Consider the following 16,139-nt stretch of genomic DNA (forward strand, 5'->3'; position numbering starts at 1 on the left):
TAGACACCGAGTGGGGGCCGCCACAACTAGCTCACTTTCTTGGTGAATTTAGAAAAGAAATGGAGCGCCCCAATAGAAGGCTGCTTCAGTGCGCGCGGACCCAGCGAGATATCGCGACCCTTGGTCCCCGCCTGGGCCAATTAACTGGGGTCCAGCGTTTGGTCGCCCTCTAACACCGATTTCTAACAGCGAGCTTCTGAGCAGCCAACAGCGCGTGTGATGGCTATGAAAATTCGATTGCCAAATTAAATGAATTTTTCTAGCGGGCGTGCATGCACACACCGCCACACAAACACACGTTTGCGCTCAGTCATTATCGGCACACGGCTGATAGTGTTTGTCTGCGGATCGGCACTACCTACCAATCTCTCATCTGATCCAGGCCGCCCGGATGACGGTCAGCAACTTCGAATAATGGATGTTATTATTCGACCGATTGTGGTTATTATTGGTCCGGTGTGCCCGCTTCCGCGTCGCGTTGTGTCTCTAGCCACGGCGACAAAAGGCCAAAAGTGTGCAATACCAAAGGGTGGCAGGGGGGAAGAGGGAGATCCGAAGAAGGGAAAAAAGCGGCCAATCCGGGAACAAGGCCCCAATGAGATTAGGCTTGCCAATAGTTATCCAGAGTGACTGCTGTGACTTTCTTTCAGCTTTCTTTCTGCCACTTCTACCAAGATCCTCCTGTGCGTGCGACCACCCTTCAGTGTTGGGGTTCAGTTTGTATGACTTGAGCTTTTTTTTTGTTTTGTTGTTTTTTTCGGGATCAATCCCGACGAACTCTCATTTGTTGTTTCGCCACGAACTGCTCACCAATTGGGCTTCGTTCGTACAATCTTGACATGCAGGAAATTGTGTAGTGCTTAAATATCGGTCCGGAGTCAATAATTCAACAGATGTGTTACCTTTTAATTTTGCTCTCATTCAGATGTGACTTTATGATAACACAACATACATTTCTTAAGTTAAGCAACTCTAGATTCAATTCTTTCACGCAAATATCACCCAGCACGAAGGGTAAAAGTATTTTTGTTGTCGCTTGAGACTCCTTTATAAGATCCAATTATTCTTCACAAGCTAAATGTTACAACCTAAAGCTGTCTTCGTTATTCTATAAAAGAATCAAAAAGTAGATCCTCACGCAAGACTTCTTTCGTGTCTGGTGATCCTGTACACAGTGGGTAAAACTGTCGCTGAAAAGTCAAGGATGCCAGCCAAACCGACCTGACATATCCTTCAAGGCGAGCAACCGCAGACGGGTAATGCCAAGATGGTGCGGAGGAGACGATGGCCGTTGCCGTTTCTGCCGCTTCCCGCACAAAGCCGGGAAGGGTTCTAGATGGAAGGGTACCGGCATGTCAATTGTAACCTATTTCTTCGTTAAGCACAAGGCCACGCGGTTAAGATCGTGCCAAAAGATCTCACTCCGTACAGAACCAGGGAACGTACGGATCGGAAACGCGCAGGGAGAACTAAAAACGAAGAAGCAAAAGCGGAACTAGTTCAACTAGTTCTTCAACGATCTTGATGAGGAGAGATCGGTAGGGGTGGTGGTTGGTGGTGGATGCTGTTGTGTGCCAGCGAGTTTACATTGCGCTTATTTTTCCCGAGCAGTTTACCGGGGCGTAATGCTATCGATTAATTTCACTGTCTGTCGGACGTCTTTCTGCGGACGCGGGGACCTTGAGTTCACGCGAGACACACACTACGGTAAAGGCTGGCAATGGTACGGCGGTGGTTCCTTACGGTAGCTTGATCTCGCGCACCGCCGCCTGGTTCAAGGCCATAAACAACAACTTTATAACCCATTCACCGGATTAGGATAGGTTTGGTTGTGGCACAGGCCACAAAGTTCCGATGCAGGCGTTTGCAAAGTTTAAATCGCTTTCCGTCTGTAACTGGACGGCACGATCTCGCTTCTCGCTTTTCATGCGGTCGGAAGGCATTTTCCGATAAACGGAGGCTTCTTTTTCGCTCCTGTCGGACGGTAAACCGGAGACCATCATTCCGTTCCTTCGCTATTTTTCTGCCCAGCACCCCCGGGGGGAGTGTGGCTTTTTTTATTGGACATTGAGCATCCAGCACCCGTAAGCCACCATTTGCCGGGCCGCAATTCTTTCCCAGGCCGCACGGGAACAACCGACGAACCTCTATCAACTCCACCACCACCACCACCACCACCGTTTCACCGCAATAAAGCGTTTCTTTATTTTGTAATAAAATTTTCCACCTTCCCGAGTTACCCGACACCGACTGACCTAGTTTCGCGCGCCTCCCGGATTTTTGCCTCTTGGCAGCAATTTTGCGGCACATCCCCGTGGAAGAATATTCGTGTGTGTATTTGTGTGTGTGTTTGCGATGCGTTCGTTGCTTTTATTTCCCTCTATTTTAAGATGTGCTACCCTTAGGTTTCGTGTTGATTTTGCGCCCATGATTGCACGAAGAAACGAAAGACTTTTAAGCGACGAACCCCCTCTCATGTTATTTTCCACCGACGAATGCATTATGCTCGCATTATGACACGATCGTGCATTTGGCGGAATTGTTTCCCCACTTTTCGTACCCTTGCTTCCTCTCTCAGCCCGACGACCCCCACTGCCTTTCCCTACCCCCCCCCCCCCCCCCCCTTCCTTGCCATCCATTCTCACCGATTCCCGACTTACATACAAAGGTAAACAACTTTTCTGACCGAAAAGCTGGCCGGGAAAATGTAGGTGGATGTTTGAGAACAAAACAAAACAAAAAAAAACACAGAGGGTGATAAAACGATCGGGGCTGGTAACGACGGGAGACGTATTCGGTCGACAATGATGAAGGGTGAAAACTATGAAAAGCGGCATCTAAATTCAATCCAACTCATCCGCATGCATTTTCTACCGAGGGCTCCCCCCGACGGCTTGCCTTCCATTGGTTTCCTTCCCCAAATGCGCTCGCCCGTCATACATTCGGGGCCTATTATCTTCGACCTGTGAGCGACATAGATCGATGACGGAGCGATATTGCGCCTGCCTTTGAACGTGAAATTTAAGCCACGAATTCCTCATCTTCTGACGGCACAGCTCGCTGGCTGTTGCCCTACCTTCTGCCAGGCACACGGCAGGCGACACAGTCGACCGTCGAGTCGTGTTCTTCGATCAAATCGTTCATTCCACTTCCCGGGCAGCGCCATCCTGCCCAACACGCGTTCGTCGCTTACCCCCGTCGAATGGAAGTGGTGCTGTTTATGATCTCAACACCGCTTAATTTCACCCAAATGAGTACCCAACAGGCGCTCGGCACTGTGGTCGGGTTCCCCCCCCCCAACCTGGCCGAGGCCCCAGCCTTCATTGAGGCTTTCGGACTTCCCGCACCGATCCACCTACATCCCGCGGTGTGCTTCTCCGGGTACTGTACTCTTTTGTTTCACTTCTCACTTCCTCTCGATCTACACACACACGAACACACTTCACCTCAGCTCGAAAGCTTATCACACGGACTTGATCTATTTCCTTCACGGGTTGCTTCCACCGTTTGGAGCTTCCATTCGTGAGACACCCCCTCGGTATGAAGTATCTGCTGGGCCCGGTACCACCATTGCCAATGCCACGCGGCGCAGACCCTTTTCGCTCTCTCACCCACGCAGTTCATCCCTGTTGCATCCCGATTGCAGGTGTGGAGGTGTGGTGGTTTTGCTAGCAGATAGATAGCACACACACACCCCCCCCCCCCCCCCACCAAGTACAAGCAGCAACAACAGCAGCAGTTGGCATGCAATTAAACTCGTGCACCAGTGTCTCGAGTGTGCTGTGCCTCATTCCAATGCTCATTTCCATTTTCATGGTTTTAGATCATCGAAAGCACCCAACATAAAAACGACCTCGTCCGCAGCTTGGAAGAAATGGTCCCCCTTTCCGTGCGGATTGGGCGAGTGAATGAGAAAGCGCAACTGAGGCGCTGAGAAGAACGATCGGAGAGGATGAAATTTACCTTGTCACGCTGCTGGTGCTGGCGAGACTTGGTTGCTGCTGTGTCGACAGTGCCACTACCAAGTGCCTTCAAATGGATGTGCATGTGCTTCAAAAAATCGGTCGGAAGCTTGGGATGGCAACACCCTCCCATTCCCCGGCCCCTTTCATCGGGGTGCGTTTTTGTCCCGTTGAAAAATATTTTCTCCATCCACTGGAGCCGGAGCAAAGTGTGGAGAAAAGTCTCACGTCTCAGCCCCTCGAGCGGTGGCCACACAACAACGAAAAAAAAATGGGGGTATGAAAAGTGCGTCGCCAAAATGACGCCGTGATACGACCGCACTCACGCACATACACGCACGGCACGACACACACGTTTCAGGTCACACGCGCGCGTACAGTTTAGTTGAAACTAATTAAGATTCTTCACAAAAACCCCGATCCTCCCGGCTTCGCTTGACGTCCGAACGTTAGGGTTAAGGGTGGTGATTAAAGGAGAAAAAAAAATCAGGCAAAATGAAGCAAAACACGTCCTTTGTGAATAGAGCGTCCAGAGTACCATTCGATGCCGGGCCCAAAACCATACGAACCGAAACTCCATCCCAGGTTGTTAGTGCTCTAGCCGCAACTCTAGTCGCAACATGAAGCAAAGAAAAAAACATCATCGCAATCACCCCGAATACCTTCCTGGCCAGGAACCGTGGGGAACCCAGAAAGCGACGGGGTAGGAATTTGCAAACTGCAAGCGACAAAAAAACACACACACACACGCGAAACAACTCAAATCGAGATTAAGCCTAGCGCGGCGAGATTGTCTCAAGCGCCAGCAACGCAACAACGCGTAGCAAAACAGAACGATCTCCACGGATTGGCATTTGAACCAGAAAAACCTTGACCGGACGTGGGTTAGGTTTAGCTGGATTGGGTGGGGTTAAGCCTCCCGCACTAACCATCCACTCCAGCAGCGATCCATCCTCCCCCCGCATCAGCCACCCAAATGCCAGGGTGCGTCCAAGGTTGGCCTTCTCGTCAATGCGGCCACCCCAAAATAACAAAAAACGAGTGGATGTTTTCGTTTCGTTTCGATTCATTTGATTGCAACTTTAAAATTGTAAAATCTGTTTTATTTCGGCTGGTGATGTCTGGTGTTTTTTTTTTTTGTCGTCACATACGCACACACCGCACATTAGACGTCGTTGGGTCCGCTCGGGTGGTTGCGCGCGGTTTGGTGCTTTTAGTGCTTTCATCCGGCGGGCCGCGGGTTGAAGAAGCAAAGCGAAGTGCGAACATGCGCGCGAGGGTGGTGTAATTATTAATCATTGAAGTAGGAAGGAAGCATAACCTACGACCGATACTACGCCTCCGGTATCGTGGCACACACACAAACGGATGTCCTTGGGGTTTATTGCATTGTTGGTGGCCCCTTACCCGATGGCTGTGGAAGGCGGTTACGGTGGAGCGGGTATAAATTGTCACTGCGAATCAGCGCGACAAAAAAGATCGCTTCGCTTCTGAACGCACACGGGCAACAAATAGTGAAAGCCAAGTCCGTGGCTGGGTCAAAGTCGCCCGTAATGAAACCAACCACTAAACCAGCATGGGGGGGAACCCGTGCCGAGAAAGAGGATCATGTGCGGATGACCGAGAAAAGGAAAGCTTCTTATCCTGGGTGAAAGAAAATGAGGGAAAGAGAAAGAGATACAGAACGGGGCAAAAGCGCGCGGTCGCGCGATAGCGAAGAAAACATTTCGCATGCGCGATCCCGTTAGACACTGGCGCATAGTTTGCATCATTCATTGTATCTTTCCCTGCCATTCCCGGCACACACTCCTCGCCGCCACCAGCCACCGCACGGGTCCATCCCCACACCCTCCCCAACGGGGAGTGGGTTGCGATTTACCGCGATGAAAGCGAAAATATAATAGAACGCGCTTTGCGCTACACGCGCTCGTCCTAACCGGTTGCCACCTCGATGAGGGAGTTTTGTTGCGTGTGTGTGTGTGTTTGTTGGAAGAAAATGCGGCTTGACAAGAAAATCCGCTTTATTCCGCGTCATACAAACACACCCCACACCCGTTCGTATCGGGAAAACATCCCCCAAAACATCTCGCGCCTTGCCTTGTTTGTCCAGTTTTGTGTCCCAAAGATGACTTTTGACCTCGTTTGAGGCGGTGATGGAGGGCGGCAATGGGGAGGAATGGGGGGAAAAGGGAAAATGTTTAACCTATTTACCAACGGTGCACATCGATACGCATTATTCGCAGTAAAATGAATATAATTGAATGTATCAACGGATAATCGTGATGTTTAAAAGTTCTTCAAAAAACAATTTCAAATATTTCTTCCCTTAAAGCTCGTGCATATTATTTACCATATTATCAAAGATCAACCGCTATTAGCTGCCAAACATACTAATTGATACGTGTATTAATGATTGATAAAACACCTCCGTTTAGATAATCATAAACGCACAGGGTTTCTCATGCATCCAGCGCTCCCCATAATCATACGCCTTGCTTCTCTACCTTTCTAAACGGAAAACCCCCATTTTTCCACAAATGGACCGAAAAACATTGCTTTTTGGTAATTGTACATTCCATTCCGCTCGATGGATGATGACACCCTTTCGGTTGGTCCAAAAACAAACGGTGCCGATTTTACCCCCAGGGGGCCAACCCCAGCCAGCGTTCCAGTCCACTAAACCGATGACCATCGAGACGCGCATTATGATTATGCTGCAAGTCTCTTATATGCTGCAAGGGAAATGGGGTGTTTTATGCTTACTACACCTTCCCATTCATTTCTTTGATACGGCTGCGTATGGTAACACAGCAGCGGCAGGTGGAGGTAGCTACTTAATATTCATACATTCGTTCGATACAAATGCTCGATTTCGCCGCCTAAAGGAGGAAAGTCATAAGTTTTTGCGTTGCGTAGCTCTTTTTAATTCAAACTCACTAAAACAGCCATGCTTTACACAAACGTAAACAATCTTAATTATCTAATTGTGTTGCATTTAGGGTGTGTTTGATGCATGTTGCTGAAGGTTCGTGTTAATAATCGATAAACAGAAAACAAAGTTAGTCGTGTTGAGCTTAATTAATCTTTGATAATGAGTCATTCATTTGAAACTTCAATGAGGAGTAATTGAAATTAAAAATAGACTCTTGAAAGGTTCATGAGTTCTCGGCGACTCATGAATTCTAAAAGATTAATGATTTTTTTGAGATTCACGAATCCTCGATCCCGAGCGATCCCGAGCGTTTGCGCATCCCATTAGCGTTTCGTCAAAAACCATCGGAATTAAAAAAATAAATGGAACGAATTGTTAAATGTTCACCTTTATTAACAAAATTACGCACTTTAAAGGTAAAAATGTGATGTTTAATTGCAAAAGGTCAATAATTTGATAAATAAACGCATATCCTAAAGCATGGGAAAAATATCTAGTGAAAATGTCAATTGGTTCCCTGATCTTCAAGGAATTGAGAACGTTTATCACTTTATCGTACTCTATACTCTTTGGATTATATTTATCGTTGTCAGTATATTAACATAATTTGGCAATGAATTAATTTGAATTTTGTACACGCTATTCCTTAATCGTCAAACTTCAAGGAAATTCCATATTGACGCTTACAAATGTGGTGAATGTATATCTCCCCTTAATTGAATCATCTCAAATTTTCGATTCTTCAGTTTTAACAGTTTATTCTGACGATCGCTTTAAGTGCACGTGAAAATCCCAACGACCCCGTTTTCAAAAAAAACCAGACCTCAATTTGTGTCACTTTGCCAAAAATCTACGGTTCCATTATTTCGCGCCAAATCCGATACCACTCTCAAGCAGAAGAGTTAATTTACCGTCCCTCCATCGCAAGCCTAATTTTCCGAACCGATTAGCATCTTCCCGCGTTCGGAGTTCGAGGCACAACCAACAAAAAAAACAAAAACGATAGCCCCATCCCCGATAAAGACGGTCGTAGCGGTATTTGCAACGAAACTACCTACACCTGCTGTTGTCACCGCCGTTTGGGATAAGGTGAAATAAAATCCCGGACACAATTATGTAGATGGGAAGCAAAATTTTCATATAATTGTCGTGAGAGTGAGCAAGCAATCGGCGCAATCTGCGCGAAATCACCATCAAAAGCTGTCGGCTGACGGTGACGATGTGTACACCCGGCGAGTTCGTGCGCGGGGCCAGCTTTTCTACGCGAGTGTGCCCGCCGTGATGAGAAAGCTTTCGCGTGGAGCATCATTTTATTGTGCACTGTTTTGTGTTGTTTTTTTTTTTTCGCCGTTGTGGTTATTGTTGCCCCTCATAAGATGATTGGCTTGCTGCACAAAATGCCATTCCGAAGCGGCACTGAGGACGCTTAATTTTACATAAACATTAAAGCAATTGTGTCGTGCGGTTCGGTTTAATATACGGCAGGTAGGGAAGTGAAGCTCTCGACGCTTTTAGGAACTACCCTGGGTACTAAATTAACTGCAGCCAAAATCAACCCAGCATCAGTGCAACCCGCCCGTGGGGCGCGCTGTGGTTGCAGGGGTTGATTGTTTTTGTGAAACCTTAGCTTCATAAAAGGGAGATTTGCGTGGATAATCTCTTCAATCCAAGCGCGCGTTAATTTCCACCACAAACCACCAAATCCTGATTTTTGTTTAATTTAGCCAAACTCGGCTTGGCTTTATCATTACACTCTACACTTACCCTTATCGTGCGATGCACTCAGCCGGGAGATTCGTTAACGTCCTTGCAACACAACTCCCACTAACATGCGCGCCTGCTGCGTTGATCTGGCGAGCCACGAAGTAAAGGGGGGGGGATCACAAAAAGAAGTACATTTCATCGGTCTGCTCTGATGCGTCCATTTTCTCAAAGTACGCCATATCTGCCGAGGCAGGAAAACGAAACATCCGCGAGCCGCATCACGGGCCCCCAAAAATCAGTCGCCCGACACTCCGATTTTAAGCCGAAGCATTTGACAGTAATGACCAGTAAACATTACCTTTTTATTCTCGCCCGTCAAAATTAATCTCTCTGCATCTCTGGGAGGAAGAAAAAAGAAACAACGACACAACACACGCGAATCTGCCCGAGCCCGGCGGAGTCGCATCGGTCCAGATGGTTTCGTTCGGGTTTGGTGTGCACATGTTTTCGATGCAATGCCTCCCGACTCGATCCCCAATCGAGTCATCAATGTGCGATCGTCAAATTCATTAAGCTCACCCAGGGGCAGCGTTCCAGCGATTGGTCCATTCCGGGTCGGTTCCGGGGTTTTTTTTGCGATCGAGCAAACCGCCCTCCAAACCGAAATGGGGATGTGTCATTCAAAGCTTAACGAAGTGACAAGATCAGTGGCCGTGTTGATGGCATCTTCTGGGGCTGACTTGGTCCACTTGCCACAACCGGTGCGGTGCAGACCCGGTGGGGACCCGTTGGACCCGGGAGGATCGATGGGGGCAATCAGCAAAAGTTCAACTAACCCATTGCGATGCTTTCAGCGGGTTGTGCAACAAATTGTGCGCGACGATTGCATCGCGTTTCTGGGGCACGGATAAAGTAAGTGGTTAACTTTTTTTTGGGAAGGGAAGGATTTGTGGCCCCACCGTCGCTCGACACGAAGGATGAAGTTGGAGTGATTCCGTTTATCGACTGAAATACTGGAATGCTTTAAGCTCGTAATTAGAGCAGCATGTGGAAGTTCGGATTAATTTAATATAATTTAATTAGAGCTACGGAAATTCGACCACAACAACGTCAGTGATTGTATTGAATTTGTCCCATCAACAATGAAAAGACTTTCGATGAGTGGTTGGCACTCAGACTGAAGAGTTCTTCCATGACCAAATACAATCCGTTGCTTTCTCTACCTTGAAGTACGTTTGTGTTGAATTGAACCCTTACGGGTATATGATTCTGATGCTTCCCGTGAATGGAATCCCATCAATGAACATCAAGATGTCAACTTTAAACATTTAAACATACACCACGCAAACGACCCGACCCAATCCGGGCACGTTAATTCCCGCATTTGAATGTCACGTTAGAGAAGACATTTCACAAGCAAACCGCTACCTTATGCTACCGTAATTATTCGTGCCTTCTTTCGCGTTGCCTACATGCGTCTAAACCCTGCGGGACGCGGGGACTACTCGAGACCTTTGCCATCGCAGAAGTTGACAGTGGAACGGTCGGTTCGCTTCAAATGAAAGTAATCATTGTTTTACGATCAATAATTGCTCCTCAGGCGGAGACACAAATGGCCATCCCGACGACAGCGCGCATGTCGGACCTGGCACCGAAGAAAGTTAGCGTTTACAATATTAATAAAAAAAACGTAAAATACTAATAAACAATCGTAAACACCATCAAGAGGACGGCTAGATGACATCTAACAAATGATGTGTAAATTATCATCGTATAAAACATTTATTACGCCAACTAACGACGACGGACGTCGACGGACGGGTGGACATCGTCGTTTCGATGTGGTCGAGTGCCGTTAAACGTCTCTCTCTTGCTCTTTCTCTTTGTTTCTCCCTCTTCGTTTTTCCAACAACGCATCGGTATCCTCTCGTGGGTTTACAAACATCTTTGCCTAGCCGTACACTAATCTTCGCCCATTTGTCTCTTGTTTCTTCCATTCCGTCATTCAGCTGCGGCTCTTGGCATACCAGAATGCTAACGGATCCCAAAATGAGGTCCACACTCGGTCTGATGGGCAGCGATGAAACTGCCATCAAGCAGGAACTGATCGACCCACTGGAGGCTACCGTTCACAGTAACCATCACCACCATCATCACCATCCTACGTTGGAAGAGCGACTGCGGCTCGATACGAAGAGTCTCCCGCACAACGAGCTGCCCGGGGAGCCACTGAACGGGCTCGGTGGACCGGGAAGCTGTCCACGTCCGGGAGTGCTCCTGTATCCCACCCAAACCACGCAAAACAAGCAACCCCTGCAAGGATTCGATCAGGTAGGCATCCTCCCATACACGCTCGATCGTACAAGATCGTAAAAATTAGATCCTACCATAGACTTCACACCTATGGGTCGCGCTGGGTGTCTAGTGTTCCTTAACTTGTTGCGTGCCAGACACACTAACCGCTGTCCGACATGGTAGCTTTGCGTGGGCCGACACCACTGCCACCGATGCATTGCCACCGAAGGAGCCCCTGTTCCCGGGCAGAACATAAACCAGCCATGATTTATCGACACTTCCAGCACTATGACGGGTTGTTTAAGGTGCCAAGCAGAGTGGAGTTAGTCTGTGCGTGTGTGAGAAGCTGGGCTGGGTAATATTAATTTATCTACCGTACGGTGCTACTAACTACTTCTGCCATTGAAGAATTGTTACGCGCTCGATCTCTAATTGCCTGCTTTTCGTTTGTAGATCTGGGGACCATCGCGTTCGGATATGAACCAACGGCTACACACGTCCGTCGGTGGGATGAGCCATTATTGGCCACCGTATGACAGCCAACCCGCTTGCCCCACGCCGACGACACCCGGCGATCCACCTCAAGATGCACCGGGTCCGGATGGACAGATCTACACGCTTACCGTACTGCACGAGTCGCCCGAACACGGGATCGTTTGGTCCGATTCGAACGCCCTCGACTCGCCCGTGCCCCTCGCACCCGACATCAACGAACCGAACGCGGCGTACGAGTCGGCGGTGGATTGCTTCAACTTCGATAATGCCAACTACGATCTGGCGGATTATTACACCGCCAAACCTTCAGTACAACCGCACCATCAGCAACAACCGAGTGCCGTTTCGTTGATGGGTTCCTCCTCAGCACCGCCGATCGGTGATCATCTCGTCCAGCCCGCCACTGCCATCAGCCTGCACAACACAGTGGAAGGATTGCTGAACGAGATACAGCTTGCGAGCTTTGGCGATCGAAGTTCGATTGGACCGGGTAGCGATATAACGCTCCAATCGTCGGGCCACAGTCTCTACAACGAGCCGTCGTCGTATCTGTACGACGGTTTCTCCGTAACCGATAGTTCCTCCACAACTCATCACCATCAGGCCATGCTTGGGACGCTTCCGGAGTCAGCCACGGCGCTCACAACTCCAACCACCGGCTCGATCACGATCGCGGGCAAGCTGGATACGAACAACAACAGCAGTAGCTGTCCACTCGCAGAACTAAATCCACTGCCATCGAATCAAATCAACAGCAACAATGGTACGAGCTCTAGCAGTAGCTCCAGCAGTAGCTCCAGCAGTAGCAGTTCGAGCAGCGACTCTACAACGGCCGGCGGAAACGGTGGCCAGAAGCGGGGTCGTTCGTTACACTACTGCTCGATCTGCTCGAAGGCGTTCAAGGACAAATACTCGGTCAATGTGCACGTGCGTGTGCACACGGGCGAAAAACCCTTCTCCTGCTATCTCTGTGGCAAAAGCTTCCGCCAGAAGGCACACCTCGAAAAGCACTACCAGACGCATCTGCATCAGAAGAATCTCACGAAGCGGCCGAAACCCCTCAAGGTGAAACAGGAGACACAGCATCAGCAGCAGCAGCAGCAGCAGCAGCAACAGTTGCAACAGGCATTGGAGCAGCATCTTCAGCAGGAACCCGATTCTGGATTGTTGCTAGGCCCGGTGAAAGTGATAGGGAATTGCTGACGTGCGTCGTCATAGGTCTTAGACATGTTAGGCAATAACGCTAGTTGATCTAGTTGCGCTGTATAAAGATGTTTTAAGTTAGCACACTAAGCGCCGAAAAACGTGCTAATGATGATGTACACGGGAGTAAACGTACTAAGCAAGTTAGCACGATAACAGGATAGCTCGGACAGGAGGCGGCAGAACTATACGTAAATGTTTTCATTATTATTTATTGCCACGAACATTGAAACGAACGCGAACCGAACACGATTGTTTATCTTCTCCCATGCATTCCCGTACACACCCGAAAGGCCTTGGGGCGGGCACTCTTTAACCGACACGCATTATCACTCAATTTCCCAATTGGTTCTAGAAACGCAAATTTCCATCTTCACATCCCCCGCAGCAATCTTTCTGTCGGATTCTGTCGGAACTCGCCGTCTGCGTTGCGCCGTCTACACGCGCGTCCCTCTGCGTTTGTTGGCTGTGTGGATAAATTGTATTTATGTAGTTATCTATAATTGATGGTGCAGATGATTACACAGATTCGATTCGGAGGAATGGCTATAGCGAATCTGGCTCGCTGCGTTCTGTGTGCGATTTCATTTGCAAGCGATCATTAAGCATCAGCGGGCGCGCCCGTTCGCATTGTTGTTTCTTCTGTTTTGTTTCGTTTGTTTTTCCTGGCCTGCCGCTACCCGCCCAACAATGTCACGATTTGGTTTTGCACCGGGGAAATGACATGCCGTGTGTTCTGTTTCGGGGGCTGCTAATGGCAGGTCCTGGACGTCTTCGTGCTCGGTGTTTCAAGGATCTTCCGGCCTCTTCCGCTTAATTATGCACTCTTTGACCTGCCAGCAGTTGGTTTTCTAAACAAACGAATACAGTTCGCCTTCGTCTTCTCCGGTTGGAACATTTCCCGTTGTGCAGGTGCCCATCGAGATTGCAAAGGACTACGCGCGGCTACCGACGGAATTACACTCGTGGCTAACCGTTTATTGTTTCATACAATCATACAAATGATATTTAATCACGTGGTGATCGATTCAACCCGCAGGCACCGGCGCTCGATCGTGGCATTCCGATGATGACTTTTTACAGCTCGGTAGATGAACGGGACCGTCGACGGTCGAACACGGGAAATAGAAAATGAGGTTTGTTTCGTTCACTTTGCAACTCCACCTGGGACAACCTCAACGTCGGCCCCACCAGAGGATCACAGGAACGCCCTGCAAAACACAAATTGCCTCCTGGAGTTCGTATCGCTCATTGCATGCGTCCCCCCACCTGGCCAGAACTTACCTCTGAGTGGAAGTTTTCCGCACTCCTTCAGCTCTTTGGCCGAACAACGTGGCGTGTCTTGCACCACCGTCTCATTGAACTTGGAAAAATCTATTTCATAGCTCTCTATGTCGGAGTTGTACACCAGCACCGGCTCGAACCGTTGTCCCCAGAGGATTTCCGTATTGACGTAACTCGTCCTTGCCTGGGTCGTTTGGCCGGTTGACTCAACCGTACCCTCCAGTACCACCACAATTTCGAAGCGCTCAAGCAAAACATCCTCCGCCGAGTAGTCGTACAACGGTGACCTTTCGTCGATCCGGTGCACCACGATCTGAGGCCAAAGGAAAAACACGTCCGACGAGCAATCGTCCGAAGTTAGCTCCAGCTCGGTACGGTACTGTGGCAACACTTCCCGCTCATTCGACACCTTCGTTCGAATCAGCTGCGCCCGAATGTTTGCACCGATGATGTGGCTCTTGCGCATATCACCGATCCGAAACATCAGACATAGCTCACCGTCTCTCAGGGAAATGACGGCGTTTTTGGAGAACAGTAGCGTCTGGGCGCGACGCTTCGAGCGTGTCATCTTTGCGAACACAATTCCGGCGAGGAAGGCTTGCACCATGACACCGTGCACTGATTGAAGCGTCATCACGAACACCGCTTCCGGACATTCTTCTTCCATTGCACGCGATCCGTACCCGATCGTGTGTTGCGTTTCGAGCGAAAACAGAAAGCAAGACGTGAACGAGTAGATGTTGGAAATGCACGGTGTCCAGCCGCTGTCCGCTGTGAAATGGTTGTTTGAGTATGAGCCAGGAACGATCAGTTCAGGACACGGCTTACCTTGAAACGGTGGCAAATGATTCTCCTCAAAGTCGCCGTGCGTGTATGAGATTAACCAGTACAGTCCGGCAAATGTGACCCACGATCCTACGAATCCGAGTGCAAAGACTAGCAATGTCCAACGCCATTGTACATCAACCAGGGTGGTGAAGATATCTGTATCATTTGACGTTGCGTTAATTCACATTCAAATAAATAAAATATGTAGATATGTAAACATTGCATACTTTTAAGCGCACACATCTAGTACTTCACTCAGCAGGCAAGAGGCTCTATCAGCAATGAAATATGTATTGCACTGTGAAACATACCTTGCAGAAAGCGAAGTCGCTGATGTGGAACCTTCGTCGCGCTCACATTACAGTAACCATTCTTAAAAACTGCCCGCTTGCGAGGTTTCTTGAAACCTGGTCGATAAAACGGTGGCCCGAGCCTAGGGAAGAAAGTACACTCAGTGAACTAAACATGACTTTGCACAATCAATCTCACCTTCTTCCAGATGATCGCATCGAATCGAAACGAAATGGTGATCGCAGAGAACTACTCGAACCCGGTGTAATGATCGAAGGGCTACAGTTGTTTGCCATCGGCCTGTCAACACGACCGACTTCGTCCATCGTGAGCAACACTCCCGACTCGACCTCATCCGGCAAGCGTAGTTTCGCAAGATCGCGCATGGCTCTGGGTGTCTTCTATCGCCACTCGGTAAAGACTAACTTTCCGCTTCATAATCCAGCCAAGATTCTCACTGCCGTCAGAGCAACACGCCGGACCACGTGCAGTGGATTTGCGTTGTTTGGTAAAGCTTCATCTTCTCAAGGCAGTTGATAACGATAAGCGTACAGCCACGAACGCAACTAGCGTTGGCCCATGCGTTGGTAAAACGAACTCAGGATTTGTTTACCGACGAGCAGAAGTTTTGTATCGTTTTGACTCAGCAGCGGATCAGACGGTAGGTGGAGTAGGCGGTCGCCTAGGGCCTCGCCTTGTTGGGAGCCCCAACAAATTTGTGGCAATCGTGCGATTTTTTGAAATTTTACAGAAGAGTTTTAATTTATAGCACAAATTCTAATTGTTCTAAAATCCATACGGCTGGAGATCACCGCGAAATCGTTGATCTAAACTAAAAAAAGAACATGAAAAAGGAATATATTTTCGATATTCATGAAACATTTCATGAAACAATACATGAAATATTTCATAAAATATTTCCATTGCATACCTTTCGGCAATTTTCGAGCAAAATTGCTGTACTAGGAGCTACCTCTTCCGTGGATGCTCTCCTGGTACTAAACTGGTAGCTATCGAAGCGATTTTGCGGTGGTTTTCGCGCCAAATTGCTGTGCTAGGTGCTACTTCTTCCGTGGATGCTGTCCTGGTACTAAACTGGTTGCTTTCGAAGCGATTTTGCGGTGGTTTTCGCGCCAATTTGATGT

At 48.7% G+C, this 16,139-nt stretch overlaps 2 protein-coding genes across 2 annotated transcripts; one reads left to right on the plus strand and one right to left on the minus strand.

Annotated features, from left to right (window-relative positions):
* Positions 1-10,610: 10,610 nt before the first annotated feature.
* LOC128297421 (PR domain zinc finger protein 1-like) lies at positions 10,611-12,838 on the plus strand. The gene is made up of 2 exons (XM_053033055.1): positions 10,611-10,929; positions 11,347-12,838. The coding sequence occupies exons 1-2, from the start codon at positions 10,630-10,632 to the stop codon at positions 12,589-12,591; spliced, it is 1,545 nt and encodes a 514-aa protein (XP_052889015.1). The 5' UTR covers positions 10,611-10,629; the 3' UTR covers positions 12,592-12,838.
* Positions 12,839-13,668: 830 nt separating this feature from the next.
* LOC128309552 (G protein-activated inward rectifier potassium channel 3-like) lies at positions 13,669-15,380 on the minus strand. The gene is made up of 5 exons (XM_053045974.1): positions 15,193-15,380; positions 15,015-15,136; positions 14,704-14,859; positions 13,876-14,646; positions 13,669-13,802 (listed from the first exon to the last, which is right to left on the minus strand). The coding sequence occupies exons 1-5, from the start codon at positions 15,378-15,380 to the stop codon at positions 13,669-13,671; spliced, it is 1,371 nt and encodes a 456-aa protein (XP_052901934.1).
* Positions 15,381-16,139: the final 759 nt, after the last annotated feature.

Source organism: Anopheles moucheti, chromosome 2 (assembly GCF_943734755.1).
Source record: "Anopheles moucheti chromosome 2, idAnoMoucSN_F20_07, whole genome shotgun sequence".
NCBI classification, from domain to species: Eukaryota; Metazoa; Arthropoda; class Insecta; order Diptera; family Culicidae; genus Anopheles; species Anopheles moucheti.